At 39.8% G+C, this 14269-nt stretch overlaps 1 protein-coding gene across 1 annotated transcript in view; it reads left to right on the plus strand.

The window, feature by feature from the left end:
- The window catches only part of BOLL (boule RNA binding protein), a 102789-nt gene that overhangs the window by 14859 nt on the left and 73661 nt on the right, over window positions 1-14269 (plus strand). Inside the window, exons 3-6 of the mRNA XM_032803616.1 lie at window positions 784-927; window positions 5232-5323; window positions 10487-10541; window positions 13071-13146. Of these exons, the coding sequence (XP_032659507.1) occupies window positions 784-927; window positions 5232-5323; window positions 10487-10541; window positions 13071-13146 (367 nt within the window). The remainder of the gene's footprint in view (window positions 1-783; window positions 928-5231; window positions 5324-10486; window positions 10542-13070; window positions 13147-14269) is intronic.

A 14269-nucleotide genomic window follows, 5' to 3' on the forward strand; every position in this document is an offset into this window, starting at 1 on the left:
TGTCTGCATTACCCCAAATTTGACCCAGCTAAGTCAATTTTTGCACTACTCCCCTCGCCGAGGAGGAGTACAGAAGTCGATTTTAAGAGCCCTTTAGGTCGACAGAACGGGGTTGGTTGAGTGGACACATTCATTTTTAAATCGACCTAATGTGACTACATTCGACCCAACCCTGTAGTGTAGACCAGGCCTAGCAGAGTAGATACCAGGTTCTTTTGAGTGAATTTGTGAAAATTGGTTACAACACTGTTCTGGGACTCAGGAAGCCTGGTTTCAATATCAAGCTCTGCCACAGACTTCCTGGTTGATCCTGAGCAAGTCACTCATGGCATGATTCAAAGCCTCTTGGAGTCAATGGAAAGACTCCGATTGAGATTAGTGGGATTTGGATCATGTCCAGTCTCTATGCTTAGTTCCCCATCTATAAAATTGGGATGATGGGAACTTCGCAAGTGTATTATGAGGATAAATACTTATGATTGTAACGAGCTTACATACTATGATGATAGGAGCCCTATATGTATCTTTGAGAACTCATGAAGGACTGGTGATGTCCCAGCAGCTCCCATTGGCCCGGAGCAGTGATTGGCTCGGAGCAGCAATCCACGGCCAGTGGGAGCTGTGATTGGCGGACCTGTGGACGGGGCAGGTAAACACATCAGCCCGCCCTCCAGGGGCTTTCCCTACAGAGGCGGCGACCCGTTTGAGAAACCCTGCTTTAGTGGTTTATACTCTACAAAACGTCAGAAATAAATTTTACAAAAATATTTTTCTTTCAAACAGCAAACCACAAATCAGACACAAACAGAATCTTTGTCTCCATCCCCCAACACTGTGTCACCTGTGCCTTTAAATAACCCAACGAGTGCCCCAAGATTTGGAACGGTTATTCCTAATCGCATCTTTGTAGGAGGAATCGATTTTAAGGTATTTTTTTCTAATCTTGGTAGATAAGTAATAGCATAAATGTTTTGATATTTTTTCTTTATTAGCCTTACTTTATATATTCATTAATTTTATGCCTTTTAGGTATAAGTGTATATAAGATTGTGAGATGATGGTGGTCTTTGCAATAATATCCTAATTAGAGGTGTAAACTAAGCCTTATAATTGTGTTTTATCTGATTTTCCACAGAAAGATGGCTATCTGTATTTGCATATTGAACTGCTACAAGCATTCTTTTTAAAAATATCTGAAAAGTTATTTGTAATACAGATGTTTTGTAGATTATACATTTTTAGAGCACAATTTAAAAAAAATACTTCTAGATAGAGCTAAAAATGACAATTTAGTACACTAAATTAATCATCTTTGAATCACAAAATCTCATTATTCCTTTTTTCTACACAGCACAGTACTATAGGTAATAAACATCTCCATATTATTAGTAAGTATCTGTATCTTCAGCTCTGTTGACTTTTCATCCATTTCACAATAAAAAGAAGTTAAGCATATTTACTTTACTTTGTCGTATTTTCTTTACTTTGTTGTGCGGTCATGTCTCCTGTGCACCCCTCATCGCCTGAGATGCCTCTGCAGTGCCCTGCCATCAACTTCCCCCTCCTTTAGAGCTGTGCTACTAAATAGACACAAGAACGGTCTCACAGGCCCTTCTGGCCAGGCTTTTGTTCATTTTCCAAAACATCAAACCAAAGTGACAATATGGCAGTTACCCTGCTAGCCTTAAAGGGTATGGCTACACTTGAAATTTCAAAGCGCTGCCGCAGTAGCACTTTGAAGTGTGAGTGTGGTCGCAGTGCCAGCGCTGGGAGAGAGCTCTCCCAGCGCTGCACGTACTCCACATCCTCTGCAGGTGTAGCTTGCAGCGCTGGGAGCCACACTCCGAGCGCTGCGGCACTGTTTACACTGAGGCTTTACAGCACTGTATCTTGCAGCGCTCAGGGGGGTGTTTTTTTCACACCCCAGAGCGCGAAACTTGCAGCACTGTAAAGCGCCAGTTTAGCCATGGCCTTAGTCTCTGCCCTGAGGAGTATATCCTCCAAAGCTACCATTAAGTCTCCTCTCTTTGGTAGTTTCTACAACTCTCTCTCTACCTCCTCTTCCATTTCTTGCTACCCTTTATAGGGAGACAGCTAATTTTGCTCATATGTGCCTCCTCAGTAATCAGTGTTGGCTGGGCATAGGCCTGTGGAAGGTAAAGGGGCAAGCCATCCTGTTACACAGGGTAATATCTAGGAAAAGTAAACATGTTTGTTTAAAGATTTGCCACAGAGTATTGCTAGTACATAACCTAACTGAACACATGCAGCCTTGATGCTACATGTTCTGGACCCTCCAAAAGGCAATAAAGGGCCATATGCACACTCCTTTGCTGATCTGAACATTTGATGATTTCCATGCTGCTCTCATTTTCTTTTTTACCACTTTAGAACCATGGACCTCTGCTTCTTTTGTCTGTTTAGCTGTTCCTTCTTTCCCACCATCAGTATCCTCTCTGCCTAAATGCAGTTAGTCAGAGGACCCCCTGAGCACTGACTCAGATTAAGAAAAAGAAAAGAATGGATGTGGCGGATATTCATCTTGTCCATCATTATGCTGACAATTTACCCAGCATATCTTGCATAATAATTACAAGAGCTTCCAGGATCTTTTTGATCATATGGCTGAGCCATTAGAAATTCATATTTTTACTGTTGAGTTGAAATTGTACAGGCTCTTCACTATATTTGGAGCTTCACTAGGAGGGCAGAGTAGTTCTTTATATAAAAAAAAAATATTCTGGTAAAGACTTCTGTCTCCCTCCCGATTTTGTCTTTCCTGTGGCTAGCAATGCCAGGGACCATCAGTATTTCAGATAATGTTTATACTATCTTGTCTGATGAAGGGGGTATAATTGTTTGTGCTGGAGCTGAGAGGTCTAAAGGTGGGAAAGCTTTAGGTCATCTCTTCCTCGGAGAGTGAGAGTAAGGAATATGAATTTCATTGGAAAGGGGAAATAACTCTTTCAGCTAAGCTTACTACCAAATGGGCTTAGTTAGATGTGGATTCAAACCCTAGGATAGATTCCTGCCAATCTTAGATCATTTCTGGGAAGAAATCTTTCCAAAAGCCAGAGAGTGTCATAATTCTTGAGAGCCGCTTGCTAGAGCTAGTTGAAAAAAATCAAAATTGTTGGAAAAACAGACAGGTTTTCAGTGAAATTTTCACAAAAAATGTTTCCTCTTTCCAACCAGTTCTGCTTTCATTTCCTCTGATATGCTCATCTTCTAGTTCTTCCAAATCTCCTTTCTCATAGTCTAGTTAGGGTGACCAGATAACAAATGTGAAAAATCAGGGTTGGGGTATGGGGTAATAGGTGCCTGTATAAGAAAACGTCCCAAATATCAGGACTGTCCATATAAAATTGGAATATCTGGTCATCCTAAGTCTAGCTGACATTCTCCACTATATCTGAAGTTATTGTATCTTGTAACTTGGAGCTTAATATCCTCGTGACAATACCTCGCATAAGGCTTTATGGAAATATGCTTAGAATGTGTTTTATGCTACATATGCCATAAAACATCTCTCAAAGGTTATGATCTACTGAATCTATTAATCCTATTTGTAGGCATGTATCATTTTTGTATTTGAAGTTATGAATATTGGCTACGTACTGGCTTGATTTCTAAATAACCTTAGTAGAGCATTTAGTCCTTTCCTGGAGAAAGGAATGTTGAAGTTAAGTACATTGTACAGGCTCTTCAGTGTATTTGGAGCTTCATTAGGAGGGCAGAGTAATTCTTTGCAGCACCAAGAAAATAACACCTTTTTATAAAATACATCTTGAAAATAAAATTCTTCCAAACAAGTACTCACCAATTGTCTCAATGACACAACCATTATGATAACTTATATTAACTCTGTAATCAGTAAAAACTCCCCTGTTCCTTAGAGGCATATACAAGGCAGTGTAAACCTTGGAGAAGTGGAAGAATAATTTTTCCAGCATATACCATACATTTAAAATATGACTGGTGAGTCAAAGAAACACATTAAAACTTCTGATATAGTTCCTTGAGGCTCTGAGAACTCTAGATCCATCCAGGAGTGGCTTGAGGCTGAGAATAGTTGGGCCATTACACTAATTTAATCTATTTCCCCATGTTATGTATCCTCACACCTTCGATGGGTCATCCTGATTATCACTTCAAAAGTTTTTTTTCTCCTGCTGATGATAACTCATCTCAGTTGATTGGCTTCTTACAGTTGGTATGGCTACTTCCACCTGAAATGTTCTCTGTATGTATAAATATCTTCTTGCTGTATGTTCCAGTCTGTGCATCTGATGAAGTGGGCTGTAGCCCACGAAAGCTTAGGCTCAAATAAATGTGTTAAGTCTCTAAGGTGCCACAAGCACTCCTGTTCTTTTTGCAGATACCAACTAACACGACTGCTACTCTGAAACCAAAGATCAATGTGCATCAGCACACTTCCTTGAAGCGTGAGATTCAACACATGCCAAATCAGCGGTCACACAGGATCAGACATTCAAATACCTGGTGTATTTATTTCAGTGTCTGTACTTCTAGATACAGAAATCTTCTGGAAGACCACACTTGATCCCTGTTTTTATCAGTGCAGAAAATGAACATGTTATGCATCTGTAGTACACAGTGTTTCAATAATAGACTTTATGGTAAAAAGGGATCATTATGATAATTTAGTTTGACCTACATAATATGGGCTAATAACTTCACCCTATCTTAATGATTGTTTTCAAACTTAGCAAATTCTTCATGGAAGTCTACGCACACTTGCCCAGTTTTAAATTTTAAAATGATCTCTAAATTATAATGCCTCGTGCTGTAAACGACACTAAAATATAGAACTGAAAAACTTGTCTGAGACAAAATGGAATTCAGATATAATTGAGTTACAAGATTATTGGAGTAAAATTATAATGTAAATTCAGTAAATACTTAGATTTATTTCTGAAGATTAAAATCATGTAGGATTAAAACTGAGATTATTACCTGCTCTCTCTGTCTTTTGCTCTCACACCCCAGCCCTACCTCCATACCCACACTCACCATCTCCCCAAAACAGTCACAGAAACATTCACCTTGGAGGCTTTTCTCTGTTTCTAGTGTTTTTAATAAATAGTTGCTCCCAGGATTTACAAGTAGTTTGTTGTTAAATGTGTCCAAACCAAAGCAATATTGTGGTTATTTCTTATTTAATAACTAAACAAACATAGTTATTTTGTTCTTTTGCTTTATTTTACCAGACTAATGAAAATGACCTAAGGAAGTTTTTTGCCCAGTATGGGTGTGTGAAAGAAGTGAAGATAGTAAATGACAGAGCTGGAGTTTCAAAGGGGTTAGTACAGTTGCAATATATCCATTGTGGACACTGAAAACATCATAGAAAGTGGAATAAGTGCTATAGAAGTTGATGGTGATTTTCATGGCTTATAATATTATTACTGGCATCGCATTACATGGCACACTCAAGTTTCAGTTCATTTGTTTTCTTTCTTAACAGTGTCCCAGAATGGTTGTGTTGATAAATGTATGGTTAGCATCACTATTTTCCTCCTCTCCAAGCACTTAGACCTCACTTTAACCTAGAGTTTCACAGGCAAGAATGTCCATTATGTTACAATATGGGTGAGGGCCTCATTCCCTTTCTGGCCCCTTTACATCATGTAAAAGGATCAGAGTGGAATAAAGGAGCTCTAAAAACCTGAATCCAATCAGGAACAGATTCCCCCAGCTCAGGAGCTAAGCCTGTATTCTGAGGAGCCGCTTGCAAGCTCTAGTGCAGAGGGCATACCGGGGGCAGGGAGGAAGGGACATGTTGCTGGCAAGGACACAACATGTAGCACTGCAAACATTTATGTTGCATATAGGTAACTGGGAACATGCTGCCATGACTTAGCCAAGCCCCTAGGGGTGTCTGTCAATGCCAGGGGCCACAGAGCAGCACAAAATCAGAAGTGTGTAAAGATGGTGTAAGATCACCATTGCTTACCTCTGAGCTGGGATTTCTGTGCAGCACATCTAAGAGTTGCAGTAGGATCCTTGTAATCGGGGGTATGGAGTACCTGCATAAGTATTAGATCCATTTTTATGTACAAGGCTGTCATAGTTTTCAGCACCTTAAGTTTGCAGATGTGAGACAGCTTGCAACTTCATTCATCCTCATCCTTTGTCACTGCATCTCTGAAACTCACTCTGAACACAGAAAGAAGAAGCTTCTGCCCCACACCAGAAGAGGAGAGGAGCTTTTTTCTCCTCACCTTCAAGGTTGTTACCAACTCTGCCACTCCCTACTTAACTACTTTGTCTCTCATCATGGTATCCCCAATGTCTGCCTCTGTTGCCACCTCCATTTGTCTACCTCTCTGACAGTGGTTTTCGTGTTTTCTTCCAGTGCACCCCTTGGTAACACACAGAATTCCTTCCCTGAACTGATCCATAAGACATTTACTCTGTCCTCCAAATCTCTGCTTCAGTTCTTCTTCAGCCTTGATGCCTAAAAGAAACTAGCTGACTAATATGAATAGATGGAGGGGTAGCTGAAGAGTATGTATTTTGCTTACCTGCTTTAATCCATTCCTCTCCCTCAACGTTTTTATGTTGCTTTTTTCTTAGACTGGAAGCTCTTTATGGCAGAGACTGTATCTTCCTTGGTGTGTAATCATCAGCTAGCACATTGATGCTACCAGAATGCCAATAATAAATAACAAACATGAAATGTGGATGAGGAAAGTTTGCTGTAGAAACCTTACATTTTGAATTAACTTACTTACCTGTTTTAAGCTGGTAGGTTGATTCAGCAGCAATAAAACTGCTCTAACAAACAAGATTTTTCAGCAGGAGTAAATTCTTTCCTCAACATAAGCAAAAAACCTATTACAAAAACATTCCCCAACATAGATTGACTCGGTACCTTGGTGTGTAGCACCCTTTCTTCCCACAGGCATTTTTGCTTCAGTCTCTTCAATAAGATCATCTTATTGCCCTTCCCCAGAGCAGCTCTATAGGGAAAAGAGAAAGGAAACTGAAGTTAAGCTCTTGTTTACTGCAGAATAGATAGTTCCTGTGCACCTGGCCGCAGTTTGCTTGATTTCTGAATCTTAACACTTATTAACATTATTTTCGTATTGAATTTTCCTGATATTTTAAAAGAACTTTAAAGCCACTTAGACTCTGCAAAGGAACTTTGACACTGCAAAAGAGCTTTAGCAATGAATCCTTAAGTGAGATGTTAGTGTGAATGAAATAGAAAACTTTGCTGATGTCTTTAAAAATATTGGTATGCAGGAAACGCCTCTATGAATGTACCTAGTTGCAGTAAACAGTTTTCTATCTGTATCTTCAGATAGAATTGTATTACTGTTACATATTTTGAATATTACACAGTTTTTGGAAGTTTGCAGTTGCATGGCTTTTATATTTATTACCCAAAATGCTTTGTGATTTTTGTTTTTTTAATGATTTAGTTCATGGTGAGTTTGCAGCTCCCCTTACTATCACTTTGAACTTTAGCCAGGACTTTCATATATGCTATCATTTTTAAATAGAGTCCCAACTTCCTCTTATAAGTGTCATTTTTTTTTCTTCCTTAAAAGGTAAAACTGGATAGGTTTACAATCATTACAAATGAGTCTTGTAACACCTCCTATTACTAAGGTTGCCTGCACTTCCCATCGTAAACACCCCATTTTCAATTGCTTATAACTTTGCCAAATTTTAACCATTTTGGCTGAAATCTTGCATGTCAGTTATCTGTCTCAAGCTGAATTTACCTGGAAAATTTCTGAGTATGAAGCTAGTAAAAAATACATTATTTTTCCCATTTTAAAAAACTCTGATGACCTTTTCTTTGAAAAGGTCCAGTGCCCCCAGGCTTTGGAGATTTGAGATATGGAGACTTGAGATTTGGCAGGAGGAGTGTTCTTTGTGTCAGGGATGTTCCTTTTGCCGTTCCCATGAAAATTGCCCCAAATTTGGCTCAGTTACAAGCCTTTGAAAAATCATAGTTTACACATGCTCAGTAGAGACTTTGGTTTTAGCAACTACATTCTTGAAGATTCCAGGCACGCTGCAGCCCAGAGATGAGCAGGACTTTCCGTGCAGTTTGACTCTGGGCTGCTGTGGGCATGCTGGGTCCAGGCACCTGAGCTTGGAACAGGGAAACTGTTTCTCGTGTTCTTAATGACACCTTTTCCCCCTTCCCCCCCCCATCCCCCCTATTGGGCCCTGCAGCATGGAGGAGGAAGCTGCCTGATTCCAATGCAGAAGGGACAAGAGCTAGAGGGAGGAAGCAGAGAAAAAGTGGGAGTTGGGGTGGGGCGATGACAGGGTCTATCTGGGCAAGGAAACTGGGAGTGGGAGCTGGTGAGAGGAATGGTGGGCCTGGAACCTGTTGGCTAGGGGGGAGTGGAACAGTGAGATTGGATGGAGTGAGAGAGGGGACTGGGAGTAGCTGGATAAGGAGACTTGAATTAGGAACCAGTGTGGAAAAGGAAACTGGGGAGGGGAGACATCTGACAAGGAGCTGTGGCGCAGGGGTAGAACTGGGACTATTTGAGCAAAAAGACTGAGATCAGGAGACAGGGTGGGGTGAGAGATGAGACTGGATGAGGAACCCAGAGAGGAAGACTATGACTAAGAGATAGTGGTGTGAGAAGGGAGAGGCAGATTGGCTGAGGACCCTGAAATGGTGAAAAGAGGACTGGCTGGGCAAGGGGACTGGGACAGGGTGTGAGGAGGGGGAGAGACTGGGAGTATGGGGAGATTTGCACTGTCTGAGACTGAGTTTATAAATCTGAGGAGTGGAAACTGGGACCAGGTACACAGGAAGAATTGGACTGGAACAGGAAGCCATAGTGGGAAAGCAAAAAGTCTGTAGAAGAGTCTGTGCGAACTACAATAAACTTCCCTCCAAAGCCTGAATGGAACCCAAGATCTCTGTGTCTCACCATTATTCTACTGTTACCAAATACATTTGAAACGGACAGGTTGCGCGTGTGTTTCATGCTTCTCTAATTCTGGTCCACACAGAGGATGACAACTTACCACCACAGCTATCAGTTACATAGTTATCTCAAGTGACAGAGGACTGTGTGATGGATTCACAGACTCTGTAGATTCCAACCCTGCTGATGAACCATGTGGATATCAGTTTGTTTTTTCGGTTTGCCTTTTTAAAATTTAAAATAAAAAACAAAAAATGGTGTTTGAAAGAACATTAAGATTGCAAAGGCAAGCACTCAAAAGTAAGTGCTCTTATGTATATTCATTATAATACATTCTCTAATTACATAATCACACACTGTTTTTCCACAGGACCCCTGTCTCATTCATGGCAGAGGATGGACCTGCTCTGGGAATGAATCAGGTTGTGTAGTAAAGGAGGTCGCTGTCTATAAGTCCCCAGCTTTATTTGTTGAGGAAATTGGAAGTTCTGTAGTGAATGAGGTAGTGGACTGCAGGAAGAAAAAGGATGATTTCATAGTTAAAGCAGTTAAATATTGCTCTGGAGAATGAGATTATATCTCAGCCCATGTTAAAAGAGTTTCTAGGTGATGCTGGGAAAGTCACTTAAACCAAATTCTTCACAGGTGATCACTAATTGTGTATTCCTCTTTTTCTGGGTGCCCTACTTGATACCCTGGTGTTTAATCTGCAGAAGTGCTAGGCACTCTCAGCATCAACTGATGTCAATAGGAACCTGTGTCTGAACATACAAAATGCTATATGATGCTAAGTGTGCGGAAAAATCTGGTCACAGGTGTCTTTTTACCTTAAACTTTCTGTGCCTGAGTTCCCCATCTCTAAAATAGGGATAATATCACTCTGTCACCTCTCAGAATGCTCTGAAAATTAAAAATATTTGTGAAGAATTAAAATGCAATCAGCCAGTGCTATAGAAAAGCCTGTGAGGAGATTAATAATTATGCCTTCAGAGAAGGGTTTGGATAGTGTACAGTAAATTGGGCACCAAAATGTAGTGGATACTTTTGACTTTAATCTCTCTGTGACTTAGTTCCCTATCTGTAAAATGTGGATAATAATACCCCCTCATCTCACAGGTGTTGTGAAAATAAATTCATTAATGTTTGTAAAGCAGTCATATTATAGTGATGACCACCGTAAAAAAGCCCATGAGGATGTTAATTCTGTCTTCAGAGCAGGGCCTGGGCCTGGGCCAGGACCACACATTGAACAATGAGGATAAAACAAAATATTGACTAGCTGCTCGTTAAGCAGTATTCATCGAATGAGACAGTGGTCCTGTGAGAAAAATAGAATGTGAGCATGTAATTAAAGACTGTTGTAGTTCACACAAATACGGGGCCGAATTAAGGTTGCAAAGGCACCTTTATTTGTCATTTCATAACTTCTTAGTGCTTTACTTTTCAAACTTAATGTTTTAACATAGTATGTTGTATAATATGTAATATATATTATAACCAAAAACACATTATAAAGTAGTATAGCAAGAAAAATAATTTATGTAATTTTTATTTAGGTATGGTTTCATCACTTTTGAAACTCAAGAAGATGCACAAAAAATTTTACAAGAGGTAAGATGATATATTCATCATTATACTCATTGTTTAGGTAAATTCTTCAATATGGAATTAGTGCTTGCAGACATCCATTACGAATGGATATTTGTCCCTTGTGTATTTACCTGCTTGGATTTGAAGGTATTAAAGAAGCCCAGGATGTCTGTGGGCCGTTTGTTCAGATTTGTTGCTTTTCTTTCTTTGTACAGAAGAATGAAGAGAAGCAGCGGTAGCATTATTTTCCCTTCTGAACCCACAGAACATCTAAAAAGACATCTCGGAGATTTAGTTTTAAGGGAGGGTGGGTGCTGGGAGTCTCTAGAGCTGACTAAGGCAGGTGAAGGTGATGCTTCAGTGTCAGGTATCTTAACTTTGTAGAGAGAGCCATTTCCAGCCTCTTCTGTGTATACTAATCACTTGGATCTGAAGTTTGTTGTGAATCCAGTTCCTTCTGGTGCTGTGATTTCCTTGAGTAGAGAATCCAGCTGTCATAAGACATCTGTAAAGTAGACTATATTTTTAGGCTGAGGCTGAGATCATGAGGAAAATTGAAGTTAACCTCACGCTCATCAAGGAGAAACCACTCAGGTGCACTCAAAAACCTCTGAGATATCTGAGGCCCACTTCCAGATACAATTAATTCTTGCTCCTGGAAATGTGAGGTTTGCCCCAGAATGGACCTTTCTTAACTGCAAGGATATTCTCTCTTGTACTTCTCCTAGGATATAGGAAGCTATGATGGCTCCACCACCTTAGCCTTTTGCAACCTGTTCTCTTGGCCTGCTTGGGCTATGTTGGCTGGATCAGCCATGGGCTCAGTTGTGTTCATGAAGTTCCCTGAAGACCACCAGAGGATATTACCTCAAGTAAACCCTCTTCTAGACTTGAGTGGCAACCTATCAACAAGTACAGCTGGTTGAAATTTTTAAAATATTGAAATTTTATTGAAAATTTTATTCAAAGAGCTGGGAACTTCTTAATGAAATTTTAACGGCATGGTATTTCCCATTTTTGACCAACTCTAGTTAAAATTTTATATATATATAAGCAGTCCAAATTTTGACTGATAATACCAGTGCAATATATGGTATTATATCATCATAGAGGAGCTTGTTCCCACCACCACCTGTGTCAGGAAGCAATTTGGCTCTGGAAACTGTACACTGGTTATCATGTCTCACTAGCTGCTTTCCCTTAAATAGGTTTATTTGCCATGAAAGAGAATATATAGTACCATCCTTTGTGTTCCAGAGCTCAGATTCAGCAAAGCACATGCCTAACTTTTAAGCACGTAGACAGTGCTTAGCGTCAAGCAAGTGCTTAAATATCTTGTTGAATTGGGGCCCAGAGAAGGAAAGTATTCTGTTCTCTGACTGTTGCCTTTGGACTGGACTGGAACTGATATCTTTATGCATTTCCTTTTATATCTTTCTTTAAATAAATATTCTGGATAATAAAACTGCAAAAGGTTTGAGGTTTTATTGTTAGCTCTTTAATGGATATATAGTATCTGGTATTTGGACTTCCTAGCTCTGGCAGTGAAAACTTTGGTCCTGATTCTGATTTTATACCCATTTGCACTGGTGTAAATGACTACAAAGTGTTCAGGGAAATGGAGAATCAGGCCCTCTGGTTCCTCAAGATTTCCTTTTGCAGAAGCAAGATAAAAGGGACACTTACAATTTAAAAATCACATTGCTGTCTGATTTTTGTTTTACCTACTGTAGATGCAAAGCAATGCTTACATCTACAATAAATGAAGGAGATTGGCGAAAGTTTGCAGTTGGTTTACTTTGTGAATTTGACAGTATTTTTTGCAGTCACTTTGTTGTTTTCCTTTAAATGATGAGGAGCTGAAAGAAGGTGTAAATAAAAGTAGCCCCATCCTACTTTAATTTACACTTTGGCCTGGTCTGCACTAGAAAATTGTCAGCTTAACTATGTCACGCAGGGGTGTGAAAATCCGTACTCTGGAGTGGCGTAGTTAAGCTGGCCTAACCCCCAGTGCAGACAACGCTAACCTGCACAGCAAGTTACTGTGCTGCAAGTCTCAAGAATGTGAATTTACAGCACACCAGCTGAATTATTGAAGTCATCCTTTATAAACTGTATAGTAGCCTTGCAGTGTATTAATTGCATGTTTTAATGTAGTTAATTTTTTTAAAGTAAACATATATTTTTATAATAACATTTATTTTGAAAAGGAGAAAAGTAAAACTGGCATTTTTACTAGCAATTATTTGTGTCTCTGGTCAGGAAACTCCATTAGCGTTCAGAAGTAAATTTTAGTGAGCATTTGCCCAAATCACAATAAGCATCATGTACACATTGGAGCACAATTGGTAATTTTTGCAAAGTGAAGCCAAGGACTTAGATAGGAAAAGTATTGGTTTTTTAGTACTTGAGATACACTATCAGAGATCTGAAAGAAGCTTGTTGGGTGCGTTCACTATCATCTACTTCTAGTTTTATTTTCAGTAGTTATATGCACCCAAAAAATAAAAAGTAAAAGTACTGAATATTAAGTGTTTTTCTTTGTTTTAGGCTGAAAAACTTAATTATAAGGATAAGAAACTGAATATTGGTCCAGCAATAAGAAAACAACAAGTAGGGATTTCTCGTATGTATTTTCACTATATTCTTTAGCTGCATGTGATATAAATAGAACTCTTTTAACCAAAAATGTCTGTGTTGAACCTGTACGGTACTAATCCAGAGCATTGAATATGATTAGAATAGTTAGCAGGTGGAAGCACTGGCATACTAACAAAAATGTCAAAAGTACCAGATTTCCAGGCACCATGCTTTAACCCTTACAATATGTTCCTTTGTACATTGCATGGAAGGGATCCAAAGGATGAAGATTGTACCCACTTGAATGTGGAATGGAATGTGACTCTTTGGTGTGGCGGAATGTGACTCTGGTATGGCAGTATGCCCCTTCCTAACTGTCACAAACCCTTGTGGTGACAGACCCTCAAAACTGGTGACAGACCCTCAAAACATGTGACATGCTACATATGTTGCTCTAAGGAACATTAATTCCCCATGTGTGCTGTGTGAAGCCATGTTCAAAGGCCAATAGCTGTTGAAGTATAACCTGTGGTAGCACAGCAGTGGATTCCGATGTGCTGGAAGTGACCAGAGCCATGATGAGGCAGCAGTGATAAGCGGTTTAAGGATGGCAAGAATTGAGAGTGTATTCATCCTACAGCCACGCTGAAGGAGACTTAAACAAGATAATATATTGTAGGTGGCACATGTTCCTTTTATCTACCCCAGAGGTTACACCTAACGGAGGCAGTGACAGTCTCTGGGTAAAGCCAGGGATCCCTGAGGTTTAGGACACTTATAGAACAGGCTCATTGGAATATGTGTGTTTAGATATCCATGCCCTCTGCCTATTCTCTAGTGTCACCTGTCCCATATTGGTACAGGGATGATACAGTGCTGCTTCAGTTCTTCAAAAACTTTTCAAAAAAGCTTTGATGATAGGTGGTCCCTTTTTGTACATTTTTACTTGAGCAGGAAGATATTTCTATACCTGATATTGTTGTGATATGTCAGCAAAAAGAAAGCCAATGTAGTTTTGGGCTTGCATACCCAAAAGGCACCATGTTATGGAACAGAAGGTCCCTTTCTGTGTTCCTCTGGAGCAAACGCATTTGAAATATTCCATTTGCTTGTGTGCACTGTATTACCAAAAATATCAGACAAAGGGCCGTGGGGGGGGGTGCGGGTAG

Source organism: Chelonoidis abingdonii, chromosome 10 (assembly GCF_003597395.2).
Source record: "Chelonoidis abingdonii isolate Lonesome George chromosome 10, CheloAbing_2.0, whole genome shotgun sequence".
In the NCBI taxonomy this organism is placed as follows: domain Eukaryota; kingdom Metazoa; phylum Chordata; order Testudines; family Testudinidae; genus Chelonoidis; species Chelonoidis abingdonii.